This window comes from Meles meles, chromosome 15 (assembly GCF_922984935.1).
Source record: "Meles meles chromosome 15, mMelMel3.1 paternal haplotype, whole genome shotgun sequence".
Classification (NCBI taxonomy): Eukaryota; Metazoa; Chordata; class Mammalia; order Carnivora; family Mustelidae; genus Meles; species Meles meles.
The window spans coordinates 52,973,460-53,001,180 of NC_060080.1; the positions used below are offsets into that span (position 1 = coordinate 52,973,460).

The window sequence follows — 27,721 nt, forward strand, 5'->3', positions numbered from 1 at the left end:
TGCTCCAGACCATATCTCTTCCTGGTCTCCACACCACATGCGCTTTCTGGCAGGCTGCCCTCTCCCCACGTCTCTTCCTCACCGTCTCCCCATTCTTGTGCCAGTTTCAGGGCCACCTCCTACAGGAAGACTTCACCACTCATCTGGTGTGTTTCCTTTGTCTCTTGTCACTGGAGAATTGTCTCTTGTCACTGCCCCTAGACTCTGAGCCTCCAGAGAGCTGAGTTTGTGTCTCCTCCATCAGACTTGGGTCTCTTTAAGTCTTTCTGTCTCATAATACTGAGAGCTTTCTGGGAGCCGGGGCAAGTCTCCCTCCATCCATTCCTAGGACCGTCTTACCTTTTTGTATTTCACCTGCCTGGTGTCATGCCACAGACCTATCCTGACATTTTTCAGCTCAGAGCAGAACGTACAAATGGAGGAATCCTCCTGGTATCTCGTGGCTAAGGGAGTCATGGGGTCACAGGTCTGCTGGACAAGTCAAGGTAGGCACGAGGTAGTGGCTCAACCCACTGAACCGAAGGTTTGCCCTGGTCACTCCCATGTTTCATTCCAGACTCAGGATGTCTGGCCAGCAAACTACACTGCCAATGCAGAGGGGAGGAAGCTCGGTTGTCTGGGGACCCCTGTCCGGATGACTCAGGGCAGTCAATCCGAAACTAAAATATGTCTTCTCCAGAGCAGACTGGGGTGGACCGTGCTTGGCTTTTCTTCCCCAAAGATTAAAATCTCACCTCCAGCCTCTGGCCTGAGGACCCACTTCGGGTCCCTGGTCCCTCTCTCAGTATTTCCATTCTTTCAAAGCCTCCTGGGTGTCTGTGGTGGGGGGGGGTACTTTGGAGAGGGGACCTTTGTGGTCATTGGCAACCTTGCACCCGGACTGCAGTGTGGTAGTTCCACAAATCTCACCTGGGTGATAAAATGACAGGGAACCACGCCCACACGGTACCCACATCCATTTCCTGCCCCCAACAGCAAACTTCGCTTATGGAAAATGCAACTACTGGGGGACACAGGGCGAAGGGTACAAAGATTTCTTTGCAACCTGCTATAAATCCACAGTCACTGCCAAACAAAAAGTTAAACACAAGTGTCTTACTTGAACAAAAATACCGTGGTGACCGTGGGGGTGGTGACCGTGGGCGTCGTGCTCTCTAGGGCACGCGGGATCTTGCCTGGTTTTACCCTGTCTGACTCTCCGGATCCTGATCCCACCTTTCACTGTTTACCCCTCTTGGAGGACTTAACATTTCCACCTCTTAGGTATTTTTGCTTCAAAGAGGAGCTTACACAGAGCAACATTTAACCAAACAATGTGTCAGTGTTGCTGCCTCGGGCTTTGCAATGCCCAGGTGGGAGCTCTAATTGGGAGTTGGCCTGAGGTGCCTGTCATCCCACACGTGTGGTACCCGATCCTCCCCTTAACTGTGAACATGGGTCTAGCTTCCACACCCCACCCCATTAGAGCTCCCCAGGTTCAGCCCATTCTTCTTCCCAGTGAGAAGGAAAGAAGGGATTGAGGGCAGCGGTGGTGCTGTGGGGACTCCGTTTCCCTTCTTGTCATTGTTTTCCTTTTATTTCCGTGAGAGGCACACACACGCAAACTGCACTCACACACACAAGCTGCGGGACCAAGGCGTTCCGGTGGACAGTCTCTGAGCTGGGGGCTGGCGGGGCCGGACGCGTGCTGCCCCCGCACTCTGGGAGCCGGGCTCCGGGCAGCCCACAGGGCCGGGCAGGCAGGGACGGTGCCATGCTTGGGGACTCAGTGTCACAGGGTGGTGGAGGTTTAAACATTGGCTTTCTTGCCACCTCCAGGGCTGCCTCCTCTCCTTTCCAGCCGGCTGTAGGGCTCAAAGGCTGAGGAGCTGAGTTCATAGCAGGCGGGCAGGTCCAGGAGAGGAGCCGTGGAAAAGCAGAGCGCTGGTGGAGGGGGTGGCCGCGGCGGGGACGCCGAAGCCGAGGCCGAGGTCCGTGGGTTGAGGCACGGGGAGGAGTTCCTGGGGTCACCCAGTGAGGTGCCCCTGTGGCCGGCAGATGGGCCCAGTGGGCCAGGGGTCAGCGCCAGGAGGCTTGGGGCCCTGGACACGGACAGCAGCCGGCCCTGCTCCAGCAGCCGCAGGATGTTGGAGGTGGCAAAGGCCTCGGAGGCCAAGGAGGACGCCCGCTTCTCCAGGTCTCTGCTCTGGTCTTTCTTCTGCTTGGTGCGGCGGTTCTGGAACCAGACCTTCACCTTGGGGCAGAGGGTGGGGAGGGGTGTCGGAAAGGGAGAGGGGACAGGTGAAGCAAAGAGGGGGCAGGTGGGAGGAGAGAAGGAGAGGGAGGACATGGAGGGCAAGGGAGTGCGGAGGGGGGAGTAAGGACGGAGCAAAAGTGGGGAGAAGAGCATTCAGAATGTCACTAAGGTCTTCCCACACCAGCCTGCTCGGGGTGAACCAGTAAGGGACCCACCCTCCAGATCATGGACATGGGGTGTGATCTAGAAGGTGGACACAGACTCCCAGTAGGCAGCATCTGTGGGCTCACAGAGCGCTCACCTCATAGGGAGGGGCATGGCCCGAGAAGGGGCCCAGGGAAGCATGGGGCCCCAGGCAGGGACCAGCTGCCAAGTGTGAGGACCATCCCACTGCTCCTAGTCTCGGCCCCCACCCTGCCTCTGAAGGGAGCTTTCTGTCCCCATCTGTTTGAACAGATGCCAGCAGCCACCTCCCACCTTATGCCCTATAAAGGCCGCCAGGCTTCCTAATGCGTCACCAGGTGTGACAGCATACAGAAGGCTGCCAAGGGGGCTTCCAAGGGCCACACACTCAAACCTGGGGACAAAGAGGTGCCAAGTCCTCCACATCTAAGTGCAGCCACCAAAAAAAGGGCAGAGAGAGTCCCTTTCTCCAGGTCTAGGAGAGGAGGCAGGACAAGCCTCTCCCACCACCCAGCGCCTGGTGCTCTGAGCCCCGTTCTAGTCTGTAGAAGAAACTGGAGGCCAGGAGCGAAGCTCAGTGGTCAGCGCTCATGGTGCCGGGATTTCCTCCCCACTGTGAGAAGGAGAGGGTGTCCCCCTCATGGAGTGCGAGGAGCATGGAAGAATCACTTGTAGGGACTGGAAGGGCCTGAGAGGAGAGTCTGACGCTCCTTCCCCAGCCAGAATGCTTGTCAACCCAGCACGGCTGCACCCGGATTTGTGGCCCAGGAGTGCAGAGGCTGTGCTTGCTTCTGGCCTGGAAGTTTCAGGAGGCTGGCAGCTGGCTGGGGCAGTGTGTTCCCGCAGAACAAGGTGGGGGGGACCCAGAGGGGAGGGCGCAAGAGATAAAGGATGGGGAGGCCTTGCTGGTGGACTCCAGCTTTGCGAGGGTGTAAGGGAGGCCAGCCACTCCTGTGGCTCCGGGGAAGGAGCCCAGAGGCAAGAAGGAGGAGGCAGGAGTGGGAGGGCTGGCTGGGTGAGGATGAGGGCCCAGTGAAGGCCCCTGCGGGCGATGCCTGGAGACCCCACCTCCTAGGAGCAACCACCCCTCTAGCGCCCCCAGTGGTGAGTCAGATCTCTTCTCAGTCAGGACGAGGAGGAAGAAGAGATCTGAAATAGACAGGAGTCTGGTGTTTTAAATTGGACTGGATAGAGTTTCAATGATAGAAAATAACCAGGATGTTATGGGATGTACTTGAGATCGAGGGATTCATTCATTCATTCACTCAATCATTCATTCAGTGGCTATGTACTGAGTGCCTACTACCTGCTGGGTGCTGCCCTCGATGTGGGGCACCAGGCCCGTCTACTTCCTATCATCAGTCCCACGGTCCCTAAAGGGCCATTTTGTAAGGCTCAGCAAACAAGTAAGAGACAGGCTCAGAGCCTCTGGGCTCATCCCCCCACCTTTCCTCAAGGAAGCTTTCAATTCCACCACCAGGGCCACCCTCTCTCAGGGTTAAATCTGGGTACAGGTCCTTTAAGGCCCAATGCCGTGGCATACTGGATGGGCCTGGGTCCTGCAGAAGCACACTTCCTGACTGGCCTCCCCTTGCCTTCTTGGTGCCCTGCTGTGTCTCCCTGCAGGCTGCCATCCTGCCTCCTCCTTCTCCTGGTTCCCCTGGAATTGAGTGAATGCTTGGGGCCCTCTTACCCACAAGGGACCACACGGGAGTCTGAGCCAGTGAGTCGCACACCAGGGGAGGGGCGTGGTTTCCAGCCGGCTGCCAGGACTAGGGAGATGTTTTCTGGGAGATCATCTGTCCCCCTTTCTGGGCTCATGGTTGGCCTTAAACCCCAAGCCTCACTGTGGATTTGGAAATGGCATTGATCTTTAAGAGGCTGCCTCCTGGGGCACCCAGCTGGCTCAGTGGGTTAAAGCCTCTGCCTTTGGCTCAGGTCATGATCTCAGGGTCCTGGGATCCAGCCCCATATCGTGCTCTCTGGTCAGCGGGGAGCCTGCTTCCCCCCCCCCCCCACCTATCTCTCTGCCTACTTGTGATCTCTGTCAAATAAATAAATCTTAAAAAAAAAAAAAAAAAAAAGAGGCTGCTTCCTGTGACTGTGGGCCCAACCCTATTAACAGTACTTGCGTATTTGCGATGGCCCTGGTTTTTGTATCCTGGAAGGTACCCCCCCTACTCTGCGGTTCCAGATGAAGTCATCTGGGGCAGAGGTGATGCGTATGGGGCTGAGTTAACTCTCGAGGAGCCAGAGCTGCTCTTATCCGAGCTAAGTGATGACCAGTTCCATACTGGGACGTGGCCCTTTGTCTTCAGCCTCCAGCCTGTCTGGGGCCCTGGCCTTGAAAAAGTCCCCCAGGTCAGCCGAGTGACGGGGTGCTGGAGCCAGCCTCCCACCTTCCCTTTCTCCACAGCCATGTCTTCTTTTCTTGTTTCTGGCTCTGCCTCTAGTCATTCATTCATACAACACATAAACAGCAAGCATCCAGCCCATGTCGGCATTGCCGGGTGCTGAGAAAACAGGAATACCTAAAACTCACCCACTTAGCTCTCAGACACCAGTAGCAGGGAAAGTGGACAGGTCGGCAAGAGTTACAAGACAGTAGATGTTTTGGTAGAAGTAGCAAACAAGACAGTGAAGTAGATCTTGGGGTCAGACAGACCTGGATTCAACTCCGGCCTCTCCTTTGATTAGTGAGAATGGCATGGGGCAAGTTACTTAAACTCTCTGGTCCTCAGTTTCCTTATCTGTAAAATGGGATTGTAATAATGCTTCCTCATAAGTTTGCTGTAATAACTCAACGAGCTAATACTAGTGGATTCAGTAAAGTGTCTGGCAGATGCTGAAGTCTTTCCAGGAGTGTGGTACCACATCAGTTGAAAAACACTGAGGTTGTTACGTCTTCCCTAGAAATTCTGACTTGGAACCTGTGGACTAAGCATGGAATCTGAGCCAAGAATCTGCATTTTAATGAGAACCTCAGGGGTTCTCCACAAAGGTGGTCTGCAGACCACACTTTGAGAAATGCTAGTTTAACCAAGCACCATATGTTCTCTTGAAATGAAGCATGGGGACGAGGTGTATCAGGGGGTTTCTAAATACAGTGAGAACTGGGCTAAGTGGGACCATCCTATAGTTCTCCGATGTGAGGAAGAGCATATGCCACTCTGGGGAGCTGGGGGAAGGTGATTCTGCTGGTTCCAAGAAATAGCTCTTTCTGAGACCCCCACCTGCTCTCCAGCCTTCGGGGTCTCGGCAAGGCCAGGGCCAGAGGTCAGTTGTGTCCTGACTGGTTCACTGTCCCTACATCTGAAGAATGCCTCAGCCTGCAGAACTCTGTAGGTGGTGAGGAGGGAAGGCTTCGCTGTTCTGCCCACCAGGTCCTATAAGAGGGTTCTCATTAAAAGTGCAGACAACTTACCTGGGAGATAGAGGTTAAGGAAGAGATAGGGAATGAGAATGGGCCCTGAGTAAGCCCATGCTCTCTCTGCCTGAATTAGGACCCTCCTGATACCCAGGAAGAGGGTAAAGATGCTGGTTGGCAGAAGGAAGAGAAGTGGACAGAGGCAGTCGCTTGGAGAGCAGTTGGGGGCATAGTTGGGAGCTCCAGAGGGCAGGGCTGTACTTGGCATTGAAGCCCTCGGTTCCAAAATGACCTTCAGCTTCCACTCTCTACTAGTCCTGCTATACCATGGTTCCTGTTCTTGGATTTCCACAAGACTGTGCCTCCTGTTTCATCCCTTAGAAGTCCATCTATCATTTGAGCACATTTGAAAGAATCTCTTCTCCTTTCCCCCAGAAGAACCCAGACCAAGACCGTTAGGTAAATCAGAGAAACATCAACCCCCTGAGAAAACTCAGACATATCGTCCTGACATTTCCACTTGGATCTCAGACTGAACTGATCCAAAACAAAACTCTAGATTCTTCTCCCGCTGTCCTGCTCCTCCCCGGCTTTCTCAACTTGTCCATGTGGGATGTGGCATCTGTGACCATTTTTCCACACACACCTGTTCTGGTCCCAACCACTTCTCTCTCCCTTGCTCAGTGCACATAATTCGTAATGAGCAAGTCCTAACAGGCTCTGTCTCCAAATCAGAGTACATCTCAGATCAGTTCACTTTTCTCCTTCACCATCACCCAGAGCTTGACACAACATGGCAGTGGCCCCACCTTGCCCTCTCATCCCCATTCTCCAGATGTCAGAATGATCTCTGTAAAACACCAGTCCTCCCTTCAACACCTCACTGTGGCCTCTAAACACTATCTGCTCTGCCCTACCTACCTTCCCTATTACCCTCCAACTCCAGCCACGCTGGCCTTCCGACACTTCCAGAACATTCTATGCTAGTTCCAGGTCTTGCCAGTTTACTCTGAGTCTTGACTCCTCTTCTTCTGGCTCTTCCTCTGGCTGTCTCCTTTCTGTCATTCACACCTCAGCCCATCTCCTCAAAGAAGCTTTCCCTGATGACCCCAAGGAAAGATTTCTAGTCTCTATTTTATCATGTTTTATCTGCCTCGTAGCACTCATCACTCTTTAAATGCTATCTGTCGGGGCGCCTGGGTAGCTCAGTGGGTTAAAGTCTCTGCCTATGGCTCGGGTCATGATCCCAGGGTTCTGGGATCAAGCCCCGCATCGGGCTCTCTGCTCAGCAGGGAGCCTGCTTCTCCCTCTCTCTCTCTCTCTGCCTACTTGTGATCTCTGTCTGTCAAATAAATAAGTAAAATCCTTTTAAAAATAAATAAATAAATAAATAAATAAATAAATGCTATCTGTCTTTCTCTGCAGAATGGAAGCTGCTATGAGGCTAGGCGCCTGGTCTGTTTTGCTCTGGGCTATGTTTCCAGTGCCGAGAACAGTACCTGTATGTAGTAAGTATTCAGTAATATTTTTGAACAGAGGTATGGGAGAACATATGGAGAATTCCACTGAATTTTAGCTATATAACCTAGAGCAAGTTACGAACCTCTCTGAGTTTCCTGAAATGGGGATAGTACTACCCACAAAGCCATCTTTTTATAAAGATTAGTTGAACTAATGAATGTATGTACCTACTTGATTTTTATTTTTCTTAAAGACTTTTTTTCCTAACTAGGCTCCACGCTGGGCTTGAACCCATGACCCTGAGATCAAGACCTGAGATGAGATCAAGAGTTGATGCTAACCAAATGACCCACCCAAGTGCCTCTAATATATTTTATTTTTAAGTAATCTCTATACCCAGTGTAGGCCTTGAACTTATGACCCCGAGATCAAGAGTCGCATTCTCCACTGACTGAGCCAACTGTGTGCCCCAAATATGCCTGCCTTAAACATTGAGCATGTTATTTAATTTCTTTGTGCCTCAGTTCCCCTCTCTTTAAAGCAGAAATAACAAAGGCCTCTTCTGGTATTTAAAAAGTGTACATATTTGACCTTTGTCCCTGGTTCTAGATAGGGAGCCCCTAAAACCCTTGGAATTCCTTGAGTGATAAGAGTGTCTTTTGTCATTGATAACGGGTCCCTTTAAGTTAGCATAAGAGATTATGCTAACAAGGTGACTCAGGGTGGGCCCTGCACAGTTTCAGGGGGCAGCACTGGTCCCAGAAAGACCCCCCTGTGATTAAAGGTTTGGAGTCCCCACCCCTGCCCTCCAGGAAGGGGAGGGGGCTGGGTTATAAAGACTCTTGAACAGTAAGGATTCAGAGAGCTTCTGGGTTGATGAGCATGTGGGAGTCTTGGGGTCTGGCACACCCAGAAACTGTACAGAAGCTCCTCGAACACCCCCACCCCAACAGCTTGCTCTATGGATTTCTTTCGGCTGTCTCTCTCCCCTGCCCCAAACTGGGCTATTTCTGAGCTCTATCCTTTACAATAAGCCTGTACATGAAAGTAAAGTGTTTTCCTGAGTTCTGCCAGCCATTCTAACACACCGCCAAACCTGAGGAGGGAGATGTGGGAACCCCCAATTTTCTAGCTGGCCAGTCAGAAGTACAGGAGGCCTGGGGGGACTTGCACCTGGCACCAGATGGGAGACTGTCCCGTGGGACTGAGCCTTATGTGGCGGCGTCTGTGCTCACTGCAGGAGTCTGCGTCAGAACTGAATTGACTAGTTTGACCCAAATCGGTGACTAATTTGACACCCAATCAATCGGGAGAATTGGTTATTCTTGGTGTTGGGAAACACCACACATTGGGCATCAGAAGTACAGTCTGAAAAAAAACCTCCCTCCCATCCCACAAGATTGTGGTTAGGACGACAGGAGTTAGGCCACTTCGAGTACTTAGAGCCTTGTATAGAGGTCCCGGTAAAGGCGGGCTGTGCCTTATAGGACCTACAAGGCCTGTGGCTGGGGAAAAAGAAAGGAGGGGAGTAAGAAAGAGTCAGTTAAGTTGAGGATTCCCTGGGGTGGGGGTGGGGGTCGCTGTTTGCCCAGCTGTGTGCTGAGCTCCCCAAGGAGACCTGAAAAGGAGATGTGGCTTTCAAACACATTCTTGTCCCCCGGAACACACACACACACACACACACACGCCACACGCCATATGGAAGGGTCTTTCAGGTGGATGTCTTACAGAAGTCTTCCTGGAAGAGGAGGGGTTTGGCCTTGACCATCAAGGGCAGGTACACTACAGTGTCTAGGAGGCAGAGCAGGGGAAGGATGAGGACGGAGAAGGAGCAGAGTTTCCAGGTATAGTGTGCGGGCAAAGGGAGGCCAGGCAGAGGGCAGTTAGGATAGAGAGGGGCAGGTACAGAAGGGTGACTCTCTGCCTCATTTCGCTCCAGGAGCTCTGGCCTGGCGCAGCCACTGTAGCCCTCTGTCTGGCAGAGCCTGGCTTGCCAGCCTCTGTACTGAGCATAGCTGGGGCGAGGGTCCCTGTTGCCCAGGGCCATCTGCCGGGTGATTCGGGGCTCTGCGACTGGCAGCTGCAAGAAAACAGGTCCAGGTGGAGATGGCCCAGACCCACAGGTCAGCAGCCACTCCTGCCTTAACTGCACTGGGTTGCTGGGAGGCCTTGGCGAATTACTATACGCAGAGCCCACGGAGCAGCTCCTGGACACAGCGAGTCCTCGGTAGTATTATTACCATTATTATTATCATGTATCCGTTACAGCTTGAAATACCTCCATTCACACAGAGTGCACGCTCACTTTACAAAATCTTTTCCTTCGGGTCAAGCTTATTATTGTTAAAATGCTAAGCCCTTCCTGGGTGAAGGGGGTGTTCAGACTCCTTTTCTCCAGCAAGAACTTCTGAGGCACAGTGGGATAAAGGGTGTGTATGGAGGGTATGTATGGAGGGGGGTGGGAAGAAGGCCCAGAATGGGGAAATGAGTCCCCAACTCAGTTCTTTGATGTTTCTTCTCTTCCTGGAATCTTTGCTCCTGGCAAGCCAACTCCTCCCCCTCCTTTCCTGCAAGGTCCCTCCCGCACCAACACCCCCTGATTCACTCCCTGCATCCTGGACCCCCCCTTCCCATTTCTCTGGCTCTTTCTCATATCCCACCCTAAAGTGGCAGATGCATTCAGAAGGCCCCTGTGGGCCTACGCCAGTGCTCCCTTGTCCCCACTGTATTTACTGCTCTGGTTTACCTCTAACTCTCAGCTTTTCCCTGATGCATGTCTGAACTCCTCCCAAGCTGGGTCTCCCAGTAGCAGCCCACAAGGCCTCACACCCCACAAAGTCCCCAGGCTGCAGGCCAGGGGTGGAGTGGCCTGGTCCTGCCAGATTACCTGGGTCTCGGAGAGGTTCAGCTGGCGGGCCAGCTCAGTGCGCTCCCGTCCCACCACATACTGGCAGCGCTGGAACTCCATTTCCAGGCGGTAGAGCTGCTCGGCCGTGAAGGACGTGCGGGTCCGCTTGGGCCGGTCCAGGTCCAGGCCCTTAGGCAGGACGATCTCCCGGATGGTCCCCTTGGCATCTGCAAGGGCCATGAAAAGAGGCCAGTTAGTTCACTAGGTAAGGAGTTAGGCCACCAACAATCATCTTCACAAGAGGCAGTGTGATTTAATGGGGAGCTCTTCCACTTGGGTCTGGCTCTGTGGTGTCTGACAAGTGGCTTACCCTCTCTGGGCTGAGCTTCCTTCATCATCCAATGCAGTATGTTGTATCTATTGGGCAAATATATGTGAACGGGCCTCATTACAAATTTCAAGTCCTCTACCATAGTCTGGGCAGAAAGGATTCACTCTGACCCAGCCAGGATTCTCTTCCCTCCGCAGAGTAGAAGGACAAATGGACAGAGATATACCAAGTCCTCAAGTGCAGAGGAAAGGATGGGTTAGAACCGGGTCTGATCACTCAGGTAAGGCTTACTGGAGGAGGCATCCAGGGCCAGGTCCTGAGCCCTGTGCTGACGTGTGCATGCATGGGGGAACAATCAGTCCACAGACCCTCCTGGGGTCCATGAAGAAGCTAGCCAGTGGGGTGGAGGGCAGCCTAGGGAGCTGGGATCCCCAGGAAAGAGCCCAAGGACCACTGCCACCACATCAAGCTGCTGCAGTGCCTTCCAGGGACAAGATTTCTCCCACTCTCCTTGTCCCTAGTTCTGAGCAACAGGACCACCCTCCTGGGTCCTAAACCAATGCCATCTGTGCACAGGGTCTCCAATATGTTGAAGCCTCCTCAAGAGTGGCTGAAATCCCTGCGGCCTCCATTCACTAGATATTCCCACTCAAAGAACTGAGAAACAACAACTAAATGTGCAGCAAAAGTAAAATATGAATTGGAAGGGGGGCTAACCTATATAGACCTCAGCTTTAACTATAGGGGCAGAGACGATCTGTGTTCACCCTCTAGAAGCATATGGCGAGGCTGCTCATGTTTTAGGTGTAATAAAAGCAGACACTTCTGCCGTGTTTGCTCTGGGCCAGGCACGGTTCTACGCACCCAAACCCTCCCAATGTCTCAGTGGAGCTGAACTATTTATTAGTCCCATTTTACAGATAGGGAAGTGGAGGAACACATTTTAAGTAACTTAGCTGAGGCCACACTGACACTATTCCATCAGCTGTATAAACACCCTCACTTTACCCTATGAAGACCATCTTTTGGTAATGCATAATGATTCAGTGGATAGGTTATAATAAAGAGAACTCTGGTCATGGGTACAGAAAAAGAAAAAAACAACTTTGGTCAGGGGTACAGGAAAGGACCTGAGTTTGGGATGTGCTGTCTGGCAGGGGACTCCTGTGAGCCTCACCACTGTGGATTCTGCTTCTAGAATCTCTGCCCTAGAAGGTGAATCTGACCCACTCCCCCCGGATCCTCCACCCTATGATCTAGGAGACTGGCTCTTTCTGGCACTTTCTACATTCCGAAAAGGTGGGGAGGTAGTATTTGTGACCCCGTTGACTGGGTCCCCTTTGCTCAAGTCCTGTTATTTCCAATTACGAGACCTGTCTCAGAACTTCGTCATGACACCCAAGTAACTCCATCTCCAAAGGCCTTGATTTTATTAAAAGTGCTTCGGGGGGTGTAGACTGGAGGAAGGGTGGCGGGTGTCATGTGGTGCTGGCAGCTTCACGTCTCCTCAGTGAGCCTCTGGAGACCACCTGAGCCTGCGTTCCCGACCACTGGGGTCAAATCACACATGTCCCCTGTCCTTTCCTCCTTGTAGAAGAGCTGAGACAAGCATTTCTGCCTCAGGGAACAGACAAGGACAGCTCTTCCTCTCAGGGTCAGGGAAGGCAGAAATCCTATAAGAAAGGCAACCTGCCCACCAGATATCAAAACGGGCCATAAAAATAAGCATAGGAAAAGATACCCAACATTGCAAGCCAGTAGGGAAAGGCAACTTAAAATCACAAGAGATACAAATTAGAATAGCTAAAATAAAAAATACTGAGAGTGTCAAGGCTGGGAGGATGCAGAGAAACTTGATCTCTCAGGCACTGCCAGTGGGAACACACGCTGGAAAATGACCTGGAACTTTCTTAAAGGGTTGAACATATATTACCATAAAACCCAGTGACCACACTCCTGGGCATTTATCCTAGAGAAACAAAATCTTAGGTTCACGGCAAAACCCATACATGAATGTTCACAGCTGCTTTATTTGTAATAGCCACCCCCATGGAAACATGCCACCGAATGTCCTTCAGCAGGTGAGTGGCACCTTGAAAATGTTTTATAGATATGCAAAATGTCACTTTGGGGAGAAGGGGCACCTGGATGGCTCAGTCGTTAAGTGTCTGCCTTGGGCTCAGGTCATGATCCCAGAGTCCTGGAATCGAGCCCTGCATCGGGCTCCCTGCTCCCTGCTCAGCCACTCCCCTGCTTGTGTTTCCTCTCTCACTGTGTCTCTCTCTGTCAAATAAATAGATAAATAAATAAAGTCTTTTTTTTTTTTTAAATATTTTATTTATCCATCCGGCAGAGAGAGATCACAAGTAGGCAGAGAGGCAGGCAGAGAGAGAGAGAGAGAAGCAGGCTCGCCGCTGAGCAGAGAGCCCGATGCGGGACTCGATCCCAGGACCCTGAGACCACGACCCGAGCCGAAGGCAGCGGTCCAACCCACTGAGCCACCCAGGCACCCATAAATAAAGTCTTTTTAAAAAGATATAAAAAAAATAAAATTAAATTAAAAAAAGATATAAAACTAGAGCTGTAAAGGAAGGACAAAGGATATAGCCAACTATATCAAAGTTAATGCCTTTTGTAGGACAAAAGCACAAATTTTACCAAGATAAATTTTTTTTAAATTGAAGAAAAAAACTTTTTAAAAAGGTAAAGAAATTATCTATAATGCAATAATGAATTATTTTTTAAAAAAGCAAATAGTCTAGTCTAGACTGAAAAATGGTCAAATAATTTATCTGGGTCATTTAGAGAAAAAGATGCCAAATGACCAATAAACATAAGAAAAATGAGCACAGCTTCACAGAAATCAGGATGCTGCGAATTCACACGATGGAAAATCATTTATCTCCCATAGGACTGGAAGGACAGTAATGAATGGTTAATAAGGCAATGATGAACTGTACGAGGTGCCACACTCCCATTCAACGTTGGTAGGACTGTAAATTGTTACCACCTTTTTAGGCTGCAGAAGACACACGTAACTTTTGCCTTAGCCTTTTATTTTAGTAAGTATTTATCCAGAAAAGCATGCATTCGTGAGCTTCAAAGTATATGTAAGAATGTTTGCTACAGCTTTGTTCAAAATATTGAAAATCTGAAAGCAACCTCAAGGTTCCCCACAAGGGAAATGACTGAACAAATGATGGTAATTCATACTACAAAATAGAGTGCAGCAATTTAAAAGATGGACAAAGTACTTACATGAACTGACATTAAGTGAAACAAAGTTATAGAATAACATACGCAGTAATGTCCCCGTTAAGTAAACGAAACACCTATTCATATCCAACCTTTCAATACATATTTAATGAGCACCTACTATGTACCAAATACTATTCCAGGGTCTGGAGATACAGAAATGAGCAAAAGAAACAAGGTCCTTGTTTCCTTAGGTCTTGTACTGTGGACAGAGAAAAACAAAAACTTAAAAAATGAATATATATGTAAAGACAAATGCTGGGATGACAATAAAACAAGATAAGAGGATATTGCTGACCCTCTCCAAATTACCAAAACCCAATAACCACAGTGTGTGTGTGTGTGTGTGCTTGTGTGTGTGTGTGTGTGTGTGTGTGCAGTTGCTACTTTAGCTATAACAGAGAAGGCTACTCATCAAAGTTAAGTTAATGGATAAATTATGAATGCTGTTCACCAGTGTTTCCAACCCCTCCCCAGCACAGGGTAGGGTTGCACTAATTTTCTGCACTTTGAAATTAGATACAACTATATGACTTACTTTAGCCAAAAGAAAAGAAAATGTCACCTTCAGGTGGACACTTTTAAAAAAAATTTTTTTTTTTTTAATTTGGCAGACAGAGATCACAAGTAGGCAGAGAGGCAGGCAGAGAGATGGAGAAGCAGGCTCCCTGCTGAGCAGAGAGCCCCATGCGGGGCTCCAGCCCGGGACCCTGAGATCACAACTCGAGCAGAAGGCAGAGGCCTAACCCACTGAGCCATCCAGGCGCCCCAGGTGGACACTTTAAAAGATGGTTCATAATCTGCCATGGCCCTTCCCTCTCCCTGGGATGGTCCTGGAAACAGGAGTCAAGATGGCCAGTCATCAGCCTGGATCTTTGAGTACCAAACTGAGCCTGAGCCTACTTGTGATGCACTTATCATGAGACTGAGAAGTTCACTTGTGTTTTATTCAAACTCTAAGGTTTGGGGTTGTCTCGGAAGCAAAACCTAGCCCCCTGGACACAGCCCCCTTCCCTGAATTGTTCCTTTTCTGGGTGGAGTTTGGCAGAAGCACCCAGAAAGAGGGACAGCTTTAATTCCAGGGCCTCCTTGTGGATAGAGATTTGTTAGGATGAAAATGCACCCCTGAGGCTTGTTGCCTTCCTGGTCTCCTCAAAGAGGTTTGAGTCCCAGGGAGATGGGAGAGAGTGATCCTGTCCAAGGAGACTTTGCCTTGGGGGAGGTGGTCATCTCGGACTGATAGTGGCTAGCCAATGCCCCTGACCTCTAGGACCAAATATTACCCACTCCTGGTCCCTCTCCCAGTACATGCCCACAGAGCCCTTCCTGATTTCAACCCCTAGCACCTGGGTAGTTCCTTTGCATGATGAGGTGGTAATGTGCCGATTTTAAAGTGTGACAATGTCCATCCTGCCTTAATCTACAAGGTGATTATTATAAAAATTTCTTAAGGAAAATTCAGCTTCGAGCTTATTGGGAAAATTAAAAATGGAAGAATAGTGAGGAAACAGGGGTGCCTGGGTGGCTCAGTGAGTTAAAGCCTCTGCCTTCCGCTCAGGTCATGATCCCAGGGTCCTGGGATGGAGCCCTGCTCCACAGGGGGCCTGCTTCCTCCTCTCTCTCTCTGCCTGCCTCTCTACTTACTTGTGATCTCTGTCTGTCAAATAAATAAAATCTTTAAAAAAAAAAGAAAGAAAACTATGAAAAAAAAAAAAGAATAGTGAGGAAACAATGTGAAAGAATGAGGAGAAAATTCTTGCTTTACCCCCCCAGTAGAACATATTATAAATCTACAGCAACTAAAATGGTATGATGCCGGCACAAGAATCTGGAAGCAAATCCATGCATAATGAGGATTTTTATAAAGAGGACATTTCAGGGGTGCCTGGGTTGCTTGTTGTTAAACGCCTGCCTTCGGCTCAGGTCATGATCCCAGGGGCCTGGGCGAGCCCAGCATTGGGCTCCCTGCTCAGCGGGAAGCCTGCTTCTCCCTCTCCCTCTGGCCCTGCTTGTGTTTCCTCTCTCACTGTCTCTCTTTCTGTCAAATAAATAAATAAAATCTTAAAAAAAAAAAAAAAAAGAAGACATTTCAGATTAGAGGGAGGAAAGATAAGATTATTAAAGACCTGGCTTTTGGGATGCCTGGGTGGCTCAGTGGGTTAAGCCTCTGCCTTTGGTTTGGGTCATGGTCTTGGGGTCCTGGGATCGAGCCCCATTTGTGGACTCTCTGCTCCCCGGGGAGCCTGGTTCCCCCCTCTATCTCTGCCTGCCTGTCTGCCTACTTGTGATCTCTCTCTCTGTCAAATAAATAAAGAAAATCTTAAAAAAAAAAAAAAAAACCTGATTCTTGGACAATTAGCTCATTAATTGGAATAAAGTAATTCATCTCACACTGTGTGCAAAAATAAACACAAGATAGATCAAAATCTTCATATAAAAATAAGCTCTAAAAATTGAAGAAAAAAACCAATTTTTTAAAAGGAAAATAAAGGGCAGATTTGAGTACCCAGAAATAAAAGCTTTTGCAGGACAAGAGACAGTTAAAAGACAAAAAACAGATTAGGAGAAAATATTCATAATACCTGCATAGCAGAGTCCTAATGTCTGGTACAAACAGCTTCTAGAGACTGAGGAGTAAAGTCCAGCGGTGGGAAACTGAGCAAATTTTATGAAAGGTTTATTCAGAGAAGAAGAAATGCAAGTACCGAATAACTATGAAAAAATACTCAACCTCAGAGTGAATCAGAGAAAACAAAAGTTAGAACAGCAAAGGAGATACAGCTTTTTCTTTTTCCAGATGCCATATTTTATCTATCAGCCTGGGGAAAATGTGCTGGCAAAAATGAGGGAAATATAGGCCCTTTCAAGCTCCATTTTTTTAAGAATATTTGTAGCGGGCAATTTCACAATACCTAGCTAAATTAAAAACTGCAATAATTCCATTGTCCTAGAAATTTGATTGAAGTTTCTATGCCAGAGAAATATTGATATGCTTTGATAAAGACAGACTCACTGGGGCATAGTTTGTAAGAGAGAAATAAAGGAAAAGGTTCAATGTTTATCAGTAGAAATATCGTTAACAAAATCACAATATTAGTCATGCCTGTGGCTTTTATGCAGACGTTAACAAGAATGAGGTACATCCCCCTACACCAGTCTGGATGGATGCCCCTTACATGCTACTTTACAAAAACAGCAAGTATGTACAAACCTATTTTTACAAAGAGCAAAAAGTAAGACTACACTGTGTGTGTGTGTGTGTATGTGTGTATGCTTGCTCCTACATAGGCTCAAGTCCACAGGATAAACACTCTCTTCTGTTCACTGTTCAGGAGCGGAAGCTGGTCAGGGAGGAAAAATTTTCCCTAATCCTACCTTGGGTACATTTTTGTTTGGTTGGTTGCAAAGACTATTGTAACAAAATTGAGTTTTATCTTCGGTTGGACAAGAACTTTCTAACAGAACTAAAAGACCCAAGAGAAAGGACCATTAGATATGATTACAATTTAAATTTGAGTTCAGGAAAAAAAAAAAAACCTCACAGCAAATTTTTTAAAAAGGAAAAGATTTGGGCATATTTGCAACACATGTCAGAAAAAGGAATTATTTCTTTAGTAAAAATAGCATTCACAACTATAAGAAAATAATAAACACAGAAATAGCTAACCACATGAATAAAAAATTTACAGAAGAGGAAATTAATATGAGGACTAAGTATACAAATATATGCTTAACTCACTAGTAAATAAAAATGCTAATAAAGGGGAGCCTGGGTGGCTCAGTGGGTTAAAGCCTCTGCCTTCAGCTCAGGTCATGATTCCAGGGTCCTGCTCTCTGCTCTGCAGGGACCCTGCTTCCTCCACTCTCTCTCTCTCTCTGCCTACTTGTGATCTCTGTCTGTCAAATAAATAAATAAAATCTTAAAAAAAATGCTAATAGGGGCGCCTGGGTGGCTCAGTGGGTTAAGCCGCTCAGGTCATGATCTCGGGATCCTGGGATCGAGTCCCGCATCGGGCTCTCTGCTCAGCGGAGAGCCTGCTTCCCTTCCTCTCTCTCTGCCTGCCTCTCTTGTGATTTCTCTCTGTCAAATAAATAAAATCTTTAAAAAAAAATGCTAATAAAAATATTTTTTTTCACTTGAAAAAACTTCACTCTAAGAGTCAGTATACCTGGGTTGGAAGGATGAGGAAAATGGCACATTTATACACAGTTGCTGGGAGTATAAATTTTTGGTATGAATTTTGGAAATACACAATTTTAATATGATACATGTGAAATAATGCTTGTTATTTTAAACATTTTATTATGAGAAATTTCAAACGTACACAAAATTGGAGAGAATAGTAAAGCTCTGATGTACCTATTCCCCAACTGCAATGATTATAAATTCAGGAGCAATTCTGTTTCTTCTCTGTCCTCATAATTTTAAGCAAATCTCAGACATCATATCATTTCATCCAGAAATATTTCTCTGTGTATCTCTAAAAAAGACTTCCTTTCAAAAAACGACAGTACTACTATCACAACCAAAAACATTACCTATCATTCCTTAACATAAAAAAGTCCTACACATTTCCACATTTTTCAGATTGTCTCATAAATAGGACTTTAAAAAAAATCATCTGTCCAAATTAGGATACAAAGATGCTCACTGACGTATTGTGTGTAGCAGTGGAAAAGTAGAACCAACCTAACTAACCATCAATAGGGGACTGGCTAAATTAATTATATCTCAAGAATGGACTATCATGCAGCTGTTACAAAGAACAAAGGCAGTTCTAGACAGCAAGGTGTCTACAAATGTTTATAAAATGGAAAAATTTTTGCAAAAACAATTCCTACTCTTGAAATATATAACTTACATCTTTATATTTTTCAATTAGTAGAGAAAGTTTGAGAGGTGAGATCCTGGGAGTATACATGCTTTATGGGGGAAAAATGAAGAAGTTTCCACTTATACATGATCTAGCAAAACAGCATGGTTGGTTTTATCATTGGAAGGTTATTTTATCCATCAGAAAACAAAACACATCAGAAGGAAATTATAAACTTAAAAAAAACTGCAACACATATTGAAAGCAATGAGCTACTATCCTTAACGCTGAGTTTCTACCCATCAGCACAGAAAGCAATGTTTGAAAATTAAAAGTGGTCAAAAGAAACGAGTTAATAGATAACACTGGAAGAAATATACAGGTCAGTAAATATGAAAAGATAGCTAGCTTCACTAATTATAAAGGAAATAAAAATTAGAATGCCAATGAGGCACTACTTAACACCTATACTACTGACAAAGGTAAAAAAGATATGTAATGGGGCACCTGGGTGGCTCATGGGTTAAGCCTCTGCCTTTGGCTCAGGTCATGATCTCAGGGTCCTGGGATCAGCCCCGCATCCGGCTCTCTGCTCAGCAGGGAGCCTGCTTCCCCCTTCTCTCTGCCTGCCTCTCTGCCTACTTGTGATCTCTCTCTGTCTCTGTCTCTGCCAAATAAATAAAATCTTAAAAAAAAAAAGATATGTAATGCCCAATATGGGCAGAGGAAAAAGATGAGGATATAAACTATAAAGAACAAGATGACAATATTAGGGTATAAATTGCAAAGAACAATTAGTATCTATCAAGATATACAATACAAATGGTGGTGGCAAGATTTGGAGATACAGGGGCGCTTGGGTGGCTCAGTGGGTTAAACCTCTGTCTTTGGCTCAGGTCATGATCTCAGGGTCCTGGGATCAAGCCCAGCATTGGGCACTATGCTCAGCGGGGAGCCTGCTTCCTCCCTCCCCCCACCCCCCACCCCCCACCCCCCCCCACCCCGCCGCCTCTCTGCCTACTTGTGATCTCTCTCCCTGTCAAATAAAGAAATAAAATCTTTTTTAAAAATTATTTTTAAAAAAGATTTGGAGATGCAATCACTTTCAGACATTGTTGCTGGAGCTGGAGCTTGGGTGGGGGTGGGTGGGGAGTGGAGTGGTATACCACAGTTGGAAGGCAATTTGGCATTATCTTCCAAATTACAAACACACCCAGTAATCTGCTTTTAGGAACTTCCCTAGACACATATCTACACACGTAGAAATGACCGAGAACCAGTTTATTTATTGCAGCATTGTATATAATAGCAACATATGAGAACAAAGCTATATGCCCACCAATAGGACATGGGTTATGCAACATACATTATGGCCCACCCAGTCCATATAAATGGAATATTATGCATCTGGGGGAAAAAAGTAACAAGAAAGTCCTTACATACCAAAATATAGGGGTAAGTGAAAAATAGCAAGGTGCTGAAAAATATGGAAATGTCACCATATGAGTAAAAATAAGTAAATAAATAAATGCAAGAAAAAATTTTAAAAGGGCCGTGACTTGCGTGAGCGTGAAATGGTTTTGGAAGAACAAATGAGAAAGTAAAAATCGCTGCCTTAGAGCCGGGTGGGAACGGGAAGACGGAGGGTGGGGATGGAAAAGATTCTTCCCGGCGTCCATAAAACACCACCACCACGTTTTGGAGTTCCGAATCACAGGAGCTAGTTACTCTTCTCGAATGAAACAAAAACACGTTTTTAAAAACTGTGCTGTGCGTAAGTAAGCCTTTTGAAGCCGCAGCCCGACTGCCAGGAATCTATCTCACGGAAACACTCCGGGGCGCAAAGCCCCGCGCCCTGGGAGTTTACAGCACGGCGTTTCTGTCCGGGAAGAACCACCGGAACATCCCTTCAGCCGTTGGGAGAAGTCGGGCTTTCCCCAGCCGGAGGGATCCTTCTGGTTCCGTCACGGGACAGCGGGAAACGGTTGACCCGAAAAGATGACCCTGCGGATTAAATGTGTTTTAAAAAGGTAAGTTGCCAAACAGCTTTTGTAAGACGATTCCGCATTTTCAACGTTTGTTTGCGAGAGTGCAAGAATCTGGAAGGACGCACCTGGAACTGCGATCCGCGGCCGTCTGGGGGAGCCTTCCGCCGCTCGCGGCTTTGTTTTGTTTACGCGGAGCCCCTATTGCTTTTTTGAAATGCAATCCTGCGGCTGCGCTTCTCCGTGTGAGTTTGGCCCTGGAGCCGGGCCCGGGCTGCCCGCAGCCCAGCGTGCATCCGCGCTGGGCGGCAGCAGGAGCGAAACCTGCCCCACACAACGGCTTTGGTCACCCAGAGATGTGCAGCTCCAGCGGCTGGCTGGAGGCCTGTGAACTGAGCGCGGAGCGGGTGGGGGGCGCGGATTCACTTAGTTATTGCTTTCTCACCCCCGGGCTGGCTTTGCGCGCGGAGCCTCGCACTAACAGCCGCAGAGAGGCGGGAGACTCACTACCGACCTCACAGCCCTGCGCCTCGCACGATCCCTTGCTCCGGCCGGGACCGGACTCTAGGCGGCCTCCCCGGCCCTGGAGACCCAGCGATGAGCCAAAGAAACATATTCGAGGTTTTCCACGTTTTATATTTCGGTGGTTCGCAAAGTACAGGGCTGCACAAAATTCCAAAAATATGTCATTGGTAATTTTTTTTTTTTTTGGCATTGGTAATTTTATGTTTAACAATTATTCTGGGTTCTGGCACCATCATGGTTTCATAGAAGAAACGATATTGTGACGTCAAAAAAATGAGGACGTCGTCTCAGAACGAACGTCGCTCCCGGGGACGGGCGTTGCAGTCTTCTATCTAAAGAAATAGGCGACGTTGACTGCTTTGTTGTCTCCTTTCATTCACTACACAAATACTGTGTGTTGTGTGCTAAGAACACATCCGGGGAGATGGTGGATTTGGACGGCGCTGTGACCTCTTCTGTGGTCCTGGCGCAGGGTCAGGTCCCCGGATCCCAGCACCTGCCACCCTGGAATTTCGCTCAGGCCTCGCCTCCCCGCCACCTCTGGGGTGGGCGGGTCAGGAATCCCGCACTTCCCAGTGCCCGAGACAGTCTCGTGTTTGGGAAGCTGAGCGCTAGCACCTGGGTCTGGCACTTAGTAGGTATTCACTGATGTTTGTGAAAAGAATCAACAAGTGAAAGGCAAGACCGCAGGAGAACCTGGGAGAGAGATGGTTCGAGAGGCCTTTGCGGGGCCCCAACTAGCATCTAGGAGCCGACCCAGTCCCATCCCCACCCGCCCCCGCGCTCCAGGCCCTGCTTTTTCACCTCCGTCCACTCTACTACTTTGTAGACCGGATCCAGTCCTGGCGCTGTCCTGTCTTTCCCTTTTCGCATTGTTCGAGGCCACCCTGGCACTCTCAGGCCCTCCACCCTCCCTCCTGGATGGGTGGGGGAGACCACCCAGCTCTCAGGGATTCCTAGGCAGGCCCACCCTGCCTCCGTGTCCTCTATCAGGGTTTCTCAAATTGGGGTAAGGGAACTGGAGGGGGAGATACACGCTGTGTAACCCCACGGCTTAACAGGGAGTGAGGTCAATCTTTATTTTCTTTTTTAAGATTTATTTATTTTTAGAGAGAGTGCTGCAGAGGAAGGGCGGGAGGAGGAGAGGGAGTGGGATATAAGAGTTTCCAGCAGACTGCGCTGAGCCGGGAGCCCAAAACACAGCTCAGTCTCCTGACCCTAAGATGAGGACCTGAGCAGAAAACAAAAGTGGGATCCTTGGAGGCACCTGAGTGGCTCAGTGGGTTGAGCCTCTGCCTTCAGCTCAGGTCATGATCTCAGGGTCCTGGGATGGAGCCCCACATCAGGCTCTCTGCTCAGCAGGGAGCCTGCTGCCCCCTCTCTCTCTGCCTGCCTCTCTGCCTACTTGTGATCTCTGTCAATTAAATAAATAAAATCTTAAAAAAAAAAGTGGGATCCTTAACCAACTGCCTTACCCAGGCGCCCCAGGCCAATCTTTATTTTATACTAAGCAAACAGGAAATAGAAGTATAATTAATATGCTTCCTGTGCCCCCCCCAATGCAAATCAAAGAGATATAGGGAGGGAGCTCAGGGCCACTATGGCCCCAGGCTCAGTCCAGGGTAATTGAGGAAATGGCCTAGAGCCAACAGGATCCAGAAAGGCTCCCTCTCCCTATAGATGGTGCACAATGGGCCAATGTCCCCCCAACCAGAGCCAACCATCTACCTATACCAGCCCAAGGACACCTCCCCTCCAGCGCAAGTACTTGCTCAACGGACTGCTTCTATGTGTGTGTTGTGGGGTGGGGGGGCATGTGTGTAAAGGGGAAAATAAAGACCAAAAGGATAGCACTCGCTCTAGACCCTTGAGGAGAATGTGGATCCTTCTGCTAAAACAAACAAAGCAAAAGAAAAAACATAACAAACAGAACGAAAACAATCCCAGGGAAAGAAAAAAAAAACCTAATACAACCGCACAAGCCCCCAAACTAAAAATTACATATAAAACCAAAATTCCAAAGTGCAGTCCCTATCTGAACCATTCAAACCTTTCAACTGCTGCCTGGGGCCTGGGCCTGGGTAGTGTGTATTCACAGACTCTGATTGAGGCCAGGGTCCTGAGGTCCACCAACAGCCCAAGAGCTGGGACTCACAATCCTGCGCTCATTTACATACAACAATCTGCCCCACCTTTTCGGTTGTCCAAATGCCCCCTGGGCAAGTGGGCAGGTGTGCCTTGTGGAGCTGCTGCGACTTGTAGGGTGAGGCCTGCAAGGTCAGGGCTGAGCCGCTGTACGCCCAATGGCTTTTGTAAATCCAAGCAGAAAGCGAGCAGATTCCAAGTGAAGCTGAGCCCAGATCTGACTGCAGGAGGGGGGAGTCTGTTCCCCCACCCAACCAGGCCGCTCTCAGCTCAAGCCCCAAAGGCCTTGGCCTCTTGCCCAGCGTCTTCGGATGAGTCTGGCAGCCACGGCCCTGCCTGGTGCAGGCCACTGTGCAGCCCGTAAGTGTTCGGAGGTTCCCCATCCTGGACCACAGCAGCACTGCCCCCGGATGGGCGGTGGGCCCGGACTCCACTAAATTCAGTGCCTCCCTTCCCCACACCCACATCCACAGCGAGGATTGCTAGATGGTGCCGGAGGCCCTGTTCTTCCTGGGTTTTCTTATGTCCTTGGACACCGGGCGCATCCATCAAGCTCCCAGGTGAAAGCATTTCAGCGAGTGGGTGGTGGTGGGCGGGTCAGCTATTCACTCAGTCATGGGATCCCTAATTTTTTCCTGTCCTCCTGCCATCAGAGGTGTGTGGAAATGAGGAGGGGTTTTCCCCACTTCTCACAGAAGGGGAGTGCTCTGGGGGGCAGCGTGATCCTGTTTCACCGGAGCCAAGCTGCTTACATTGAACTGAGGACAGAGGATGCAACCAGAATGGGGTGCTGACACCCATTGGCCTAAGGGACCCCTACAGGGGAGCAGGTAGCGGTGCTGAGCATTATTCATAGAAGTCGGTGACAGTAGCAGGTGACCCTGCCGGCTCTATCCAGAAGGATTGTTGAATTTGCATCCGGATTAATCTGGGAATCACTCAGGCACATCTGAGCGTGTGGGTGTGAACACAGATTGTGAGGTTGCTGGGAGTTTCGGGTGAGAGTTGGTCTGCGTCTTCTAACTGCCGGTGTCCCGGGTCCAGCGAAAAGGCCATTGCATCTGTTCGCCCCGTGCGGTGAGAGCCGAGGCTGGGAGGCGGTCTGTCTGGCTGCTTCCAGCTCATGATTGGCGCGCCGTTTCCAAGTATAAAACAAAAGGATCCCCCATCCATGCTCCTCACCGACCAAGGGGCTGTGCGCGCAGAGGTGTGTGGTGGCCCGCGTGGCTGTCTCATGTCCTAGGAGCCTGGTTGTGTACACCCGGGTGGGGGGGTGCGGGCATGCCTGTTGTGCACACTCGCCTGTCATCTTTGTGGCCTTGTTTGTGTCTGTGTGTGGCTTGAGGTGGCCTCCATTTTGAGGTGGGGATGAAGCAAGGTCGGCCTCCCTGGGTCATGGCTCCCTGACCTGCATTTCGCCGAGGCAGCAGGGAACTTGAGCGATTGGTGAAGCGAGGGTTCTTGAAGAGGATTGGGGGAAGGCCACACCTCACGGTCTGCAAGGTGGCACTAATTCTCCTTTCCACAGCTCTCAACCCCTTGGCTGCTCACCTCCCAACGCAGGCACAGCATTTTGCCAAGGCAAAAAGACACCAGGTCCTGATAGGGGGGTCGAGCTGAGCTGGAGGAAGCTTCTGAGGAAGGAGGTCCATTCCCTGAGTGGTTTGTGGGTGACCTCAGAGCAACCCCCTTTCGTTCAACAGAATATTTTTAGAGATCCTGCTGGGTGTTTGCAATTTTATAAACATCACCTCTGATATTTAGCACTGACTTTCAAGGTGACAGCTGTGGGTTTCTATGTACAATGAGGAAACCGAGGCACAGAGAAGCAAAGAAACTGGCTTAAATTTAAAGGGCTCTAAGGCCGGTATTCCAAACCAACTTCATTTAACTCCAGTACACACACTTTCCTTCTATCCCCCTGTGCCTTGGAACTCCCCTCAATAGATTAGGACGGGAAAGAAACAGAAAGAAGTGCTAAGACCCAGAGGAAGTGGGGTTCCTTCCCAGAACTCTCACCCCATCAGCAGCCTAATGGTCTGTGATGGCAGACACCTCCTTTCTACATTTTTATGATTTCCTCCAAAAGTACTTTGGGAGGCTATGTCCTGGGAGGCCAAGGGCGAAATGTATTTGCTGCTTAAAGCACACTGGAGGAATATTCATCCCGACGCCAGGCCTTTCATCTGTTAGAGCCTCTACCCTGGGTCCCGGTGGGGCCAGGAGGGACGGAGAGATGCAGGTGACCCTGGCTAGGAGTAATTAGGGTTAAATGACATGCCAGGTATCTCAGGCCTGAAATAACCTCTTTTATGTCCTGACAATGCACACAAGCTGTTCCACATACAGTCTGTGTGTGTCCGAGGGGTGTTCATCTCTGTCCCGCTGTGGATTGCTCCTAGCATGGGTGGCCTCCATGTTACCACACTCCTACCTTCTATGAGTTTACAACTGGGAATTATTAAACTGACCATCTCTACGCAGAATTTATTTGTTCTACATGCAGAGTTAGTAGACTGGAAGGGATGATAGGTGGCATAGAACTCGCGATGGTCTGGAACTCACAAATACCCACAGATAGTGTATGAGGTAGTGAGTATCGCAGCCAGGGACTTGAGGGTCTTAATCTGGGAGTGTGGGCGTAAAGGGCTGATTTCTTCATTTCCGGAAGCCCTGCAGATTTTCTCAGTGGAACTCCAAGCTGGCTGCTGACATCTTGTATTCAGGACACCCTACAGTCTATGAGAAGGGATCTAATTTAATCCCAGGTACCCAAAAGGTCCACACACCTGCTGGAATTGTTGCTGGGTGGGGACCCCCCTCATACCCAGTCCTGTAACTGCCTCAGCCCAAGCCTTCCCTCAGAACAGCGCTTAGTGCTCCATCTCTAGGGGACCACACCTGACACCAGGAGTGTTTTCAGAAGACCAGGGTCCTTGAGTCTGTATACAAGACAGTCTATCAGTTGACTTTACACGGGCTGCCTCCATGCTCAACACTAGCCCTGTCCCCCATTCCCAGAGCCACTCAAACCCAGCAGCTCTGGGGAAGCTGTGCGAAACCAGGTCAAGGTGCCCCCGTCTGTGTGTGGGTGGCCTAGGTCAGATCAGACAAACTGGAGATCCTGGCGCTGGAGTGTCCTGGGGCCAGCGGCAAGCTGGTTTCCCTTCCCCAGGACCTGATGGCCAGGGAAATCAGCTCTGGCCGGTGGCTTCGCAAAGCCTAGCTGCTTGCAAGAGGGCGCTCAGGAAGCAGAGGCAGTAATAGGGCAGCGGGAGGAAGCCGGGCTAGGGAGTTGAAGGAGGCCTGGGGGGGAGCCTTTACAGGCGTGTGGCCTCTTCTGGGCGCTCGGTCCGCTGGTGCCCGCCCTCCGAGATGCTGGGGGAAACAGAACTGAGGCCTCTGGCCGAGGCCTAGGGACAGGCTGACGGCGAGACCCGGGAATTCCCTTTCTCCTCCCATCTCTCTGGGCGAGGCCCCGATCCGGCGAAAGCTGAGCCTGCAGCTTCCCGTGAGGCTCGCTTTAAGGGTCTGGGAAGTCTCGGCCTCGCAGCGAGGAGGCCAGGCAGAGCCGGGTACTCGGGCACAGTCCAGAAGCGCTTGCAGGAAAAGAGGGCTGGGGAGCGCTCGGCAGAGAGAAAAGGCCAGGAAAGAAGAGAGGAGGGCCAAGAGCGAGGGAGAAAGGGAGAGCCGCGGTAGGCCAGGCCGGGAGAAGGCCGCAGCGAGAGCCGGCTGGGCCCGGGCGCCGCGAGGAAGTGGGAGCCGAAAGAGCGAAGCCCAGGCGGGCAAGCGCCGCGCACCCCGCGCTCCGTGCCCGGGTGCCCTCTCCCGCGAGCAACCGGTGCGGTCTGCGTCTGAGTCTGAACCTGGCCTCTGAGCGGAGCGCCGGCCTTTTCCTCCCGGGGTTCCGGACTCTGGTCCCTCCTTGTCCTGACCCCACTGAGCGCTCGTGACGCCGTTTGGGACGCGGGGCGGGGACCGGCTCTCGGCATCCCGCGCTCGCGTCTGTGCCCCCGCCACCGTCACCGGCTGGGATGGGCCTAGGGTGAGCGGCCGGCCCGAGAGGCTGAGAAATGTAAGGCAGTGACACGGGGATCTCTTTGGTCCCGTTCGCCGCTTTGTCCCCTGCACTCAGCTCAACGTTCAGCACACAATAGACGCTCAGAATAATACTAGCTGAATGAATGACTGAGTGATGACTGACTGGTTGAGTACGTGAATTGGGAGGTGGAGGCAGCCGAAGAGCGAGGGGGGGGGGGGGATCCGGTGAGCCAGGGCCGCGAGCGGTCCGCTTACCTCGCACCAGGATGCGGCGGCAGTGGTCTGCCTCACCGAGCCCGGGGTGGCCGTCGCTGTCCGCGCCGCTCTCCCTGGAGCCCGCGGGGCTAGAAGCAGAGGTCCCTGCAATTTCCCTGGGGCTGCGGCGGCCGGCTTCAGTACCCGAGTCCTCCGCTCCGCCTCCGTCCCCGCCGCGGCCGCCGTGCGACTCCCGGCGTGCGGGACCGCGCTCGCGCTCGGCGCCCCCATCGCCCATGCCGGCCGCCACCGCCGCCTTCGCCACCGCCTGGCCA

The 27,721-nt window shown here is 50.0% G+C and overlaps 1 protein-coding gene across 1 annotated transcript; it reads right to left on the reverse strand.

Moving 5' to 3' along the window:
* Positions 1-1,615: 1,615 nt before the first annotated feature.
* VAX2 (ventral anterior homeobox 2) lies at positions 1,616-27,721 on the reverse strand. Its single transcript, XM_045979243.1, has 3 exons — positions 27,447-27,721; positions 10,135-10,322; positions 1,616-2,233 (listed from the first exon to the last, which is right to left on the reverse strand). Exons 1-3 carry the CDS (start codon positions 27,682-27,684, stop codon positions 1,790-1,792), a joined length of 870 nt encoding a protein of 289 aa, XP_045835199.1. The 5' UTR covers positions 27,685-27,721; the 3' UTR covers positions 1,616-1,789.

Bases quoted from the DNA above. Each gene is read 5' to 3' on its own strand.
- VAX2 (XM_045979243.1), bottom strand. From the start codon at position 27,684: ATGGGCGATGGGGGCGCCGAGCGCGAGCGCGGTCCCGCACGCCGGGAG. The intron at 10,323-27,446 runs GTAAGCGGACCG...TGGCCCTTGCAG, and splicing joins CCGCCGCATCCTGGTGCGAG to ATGCCAAGGGGACCATCCGG. The intron at 2,234-10,134 runs GTAATCTGGCAG...CTCTGCCCCAAG, and splicing joins TGAACCTCTCCGAGACCCAG to GTGAAGGTCTGGTTCCAGAA.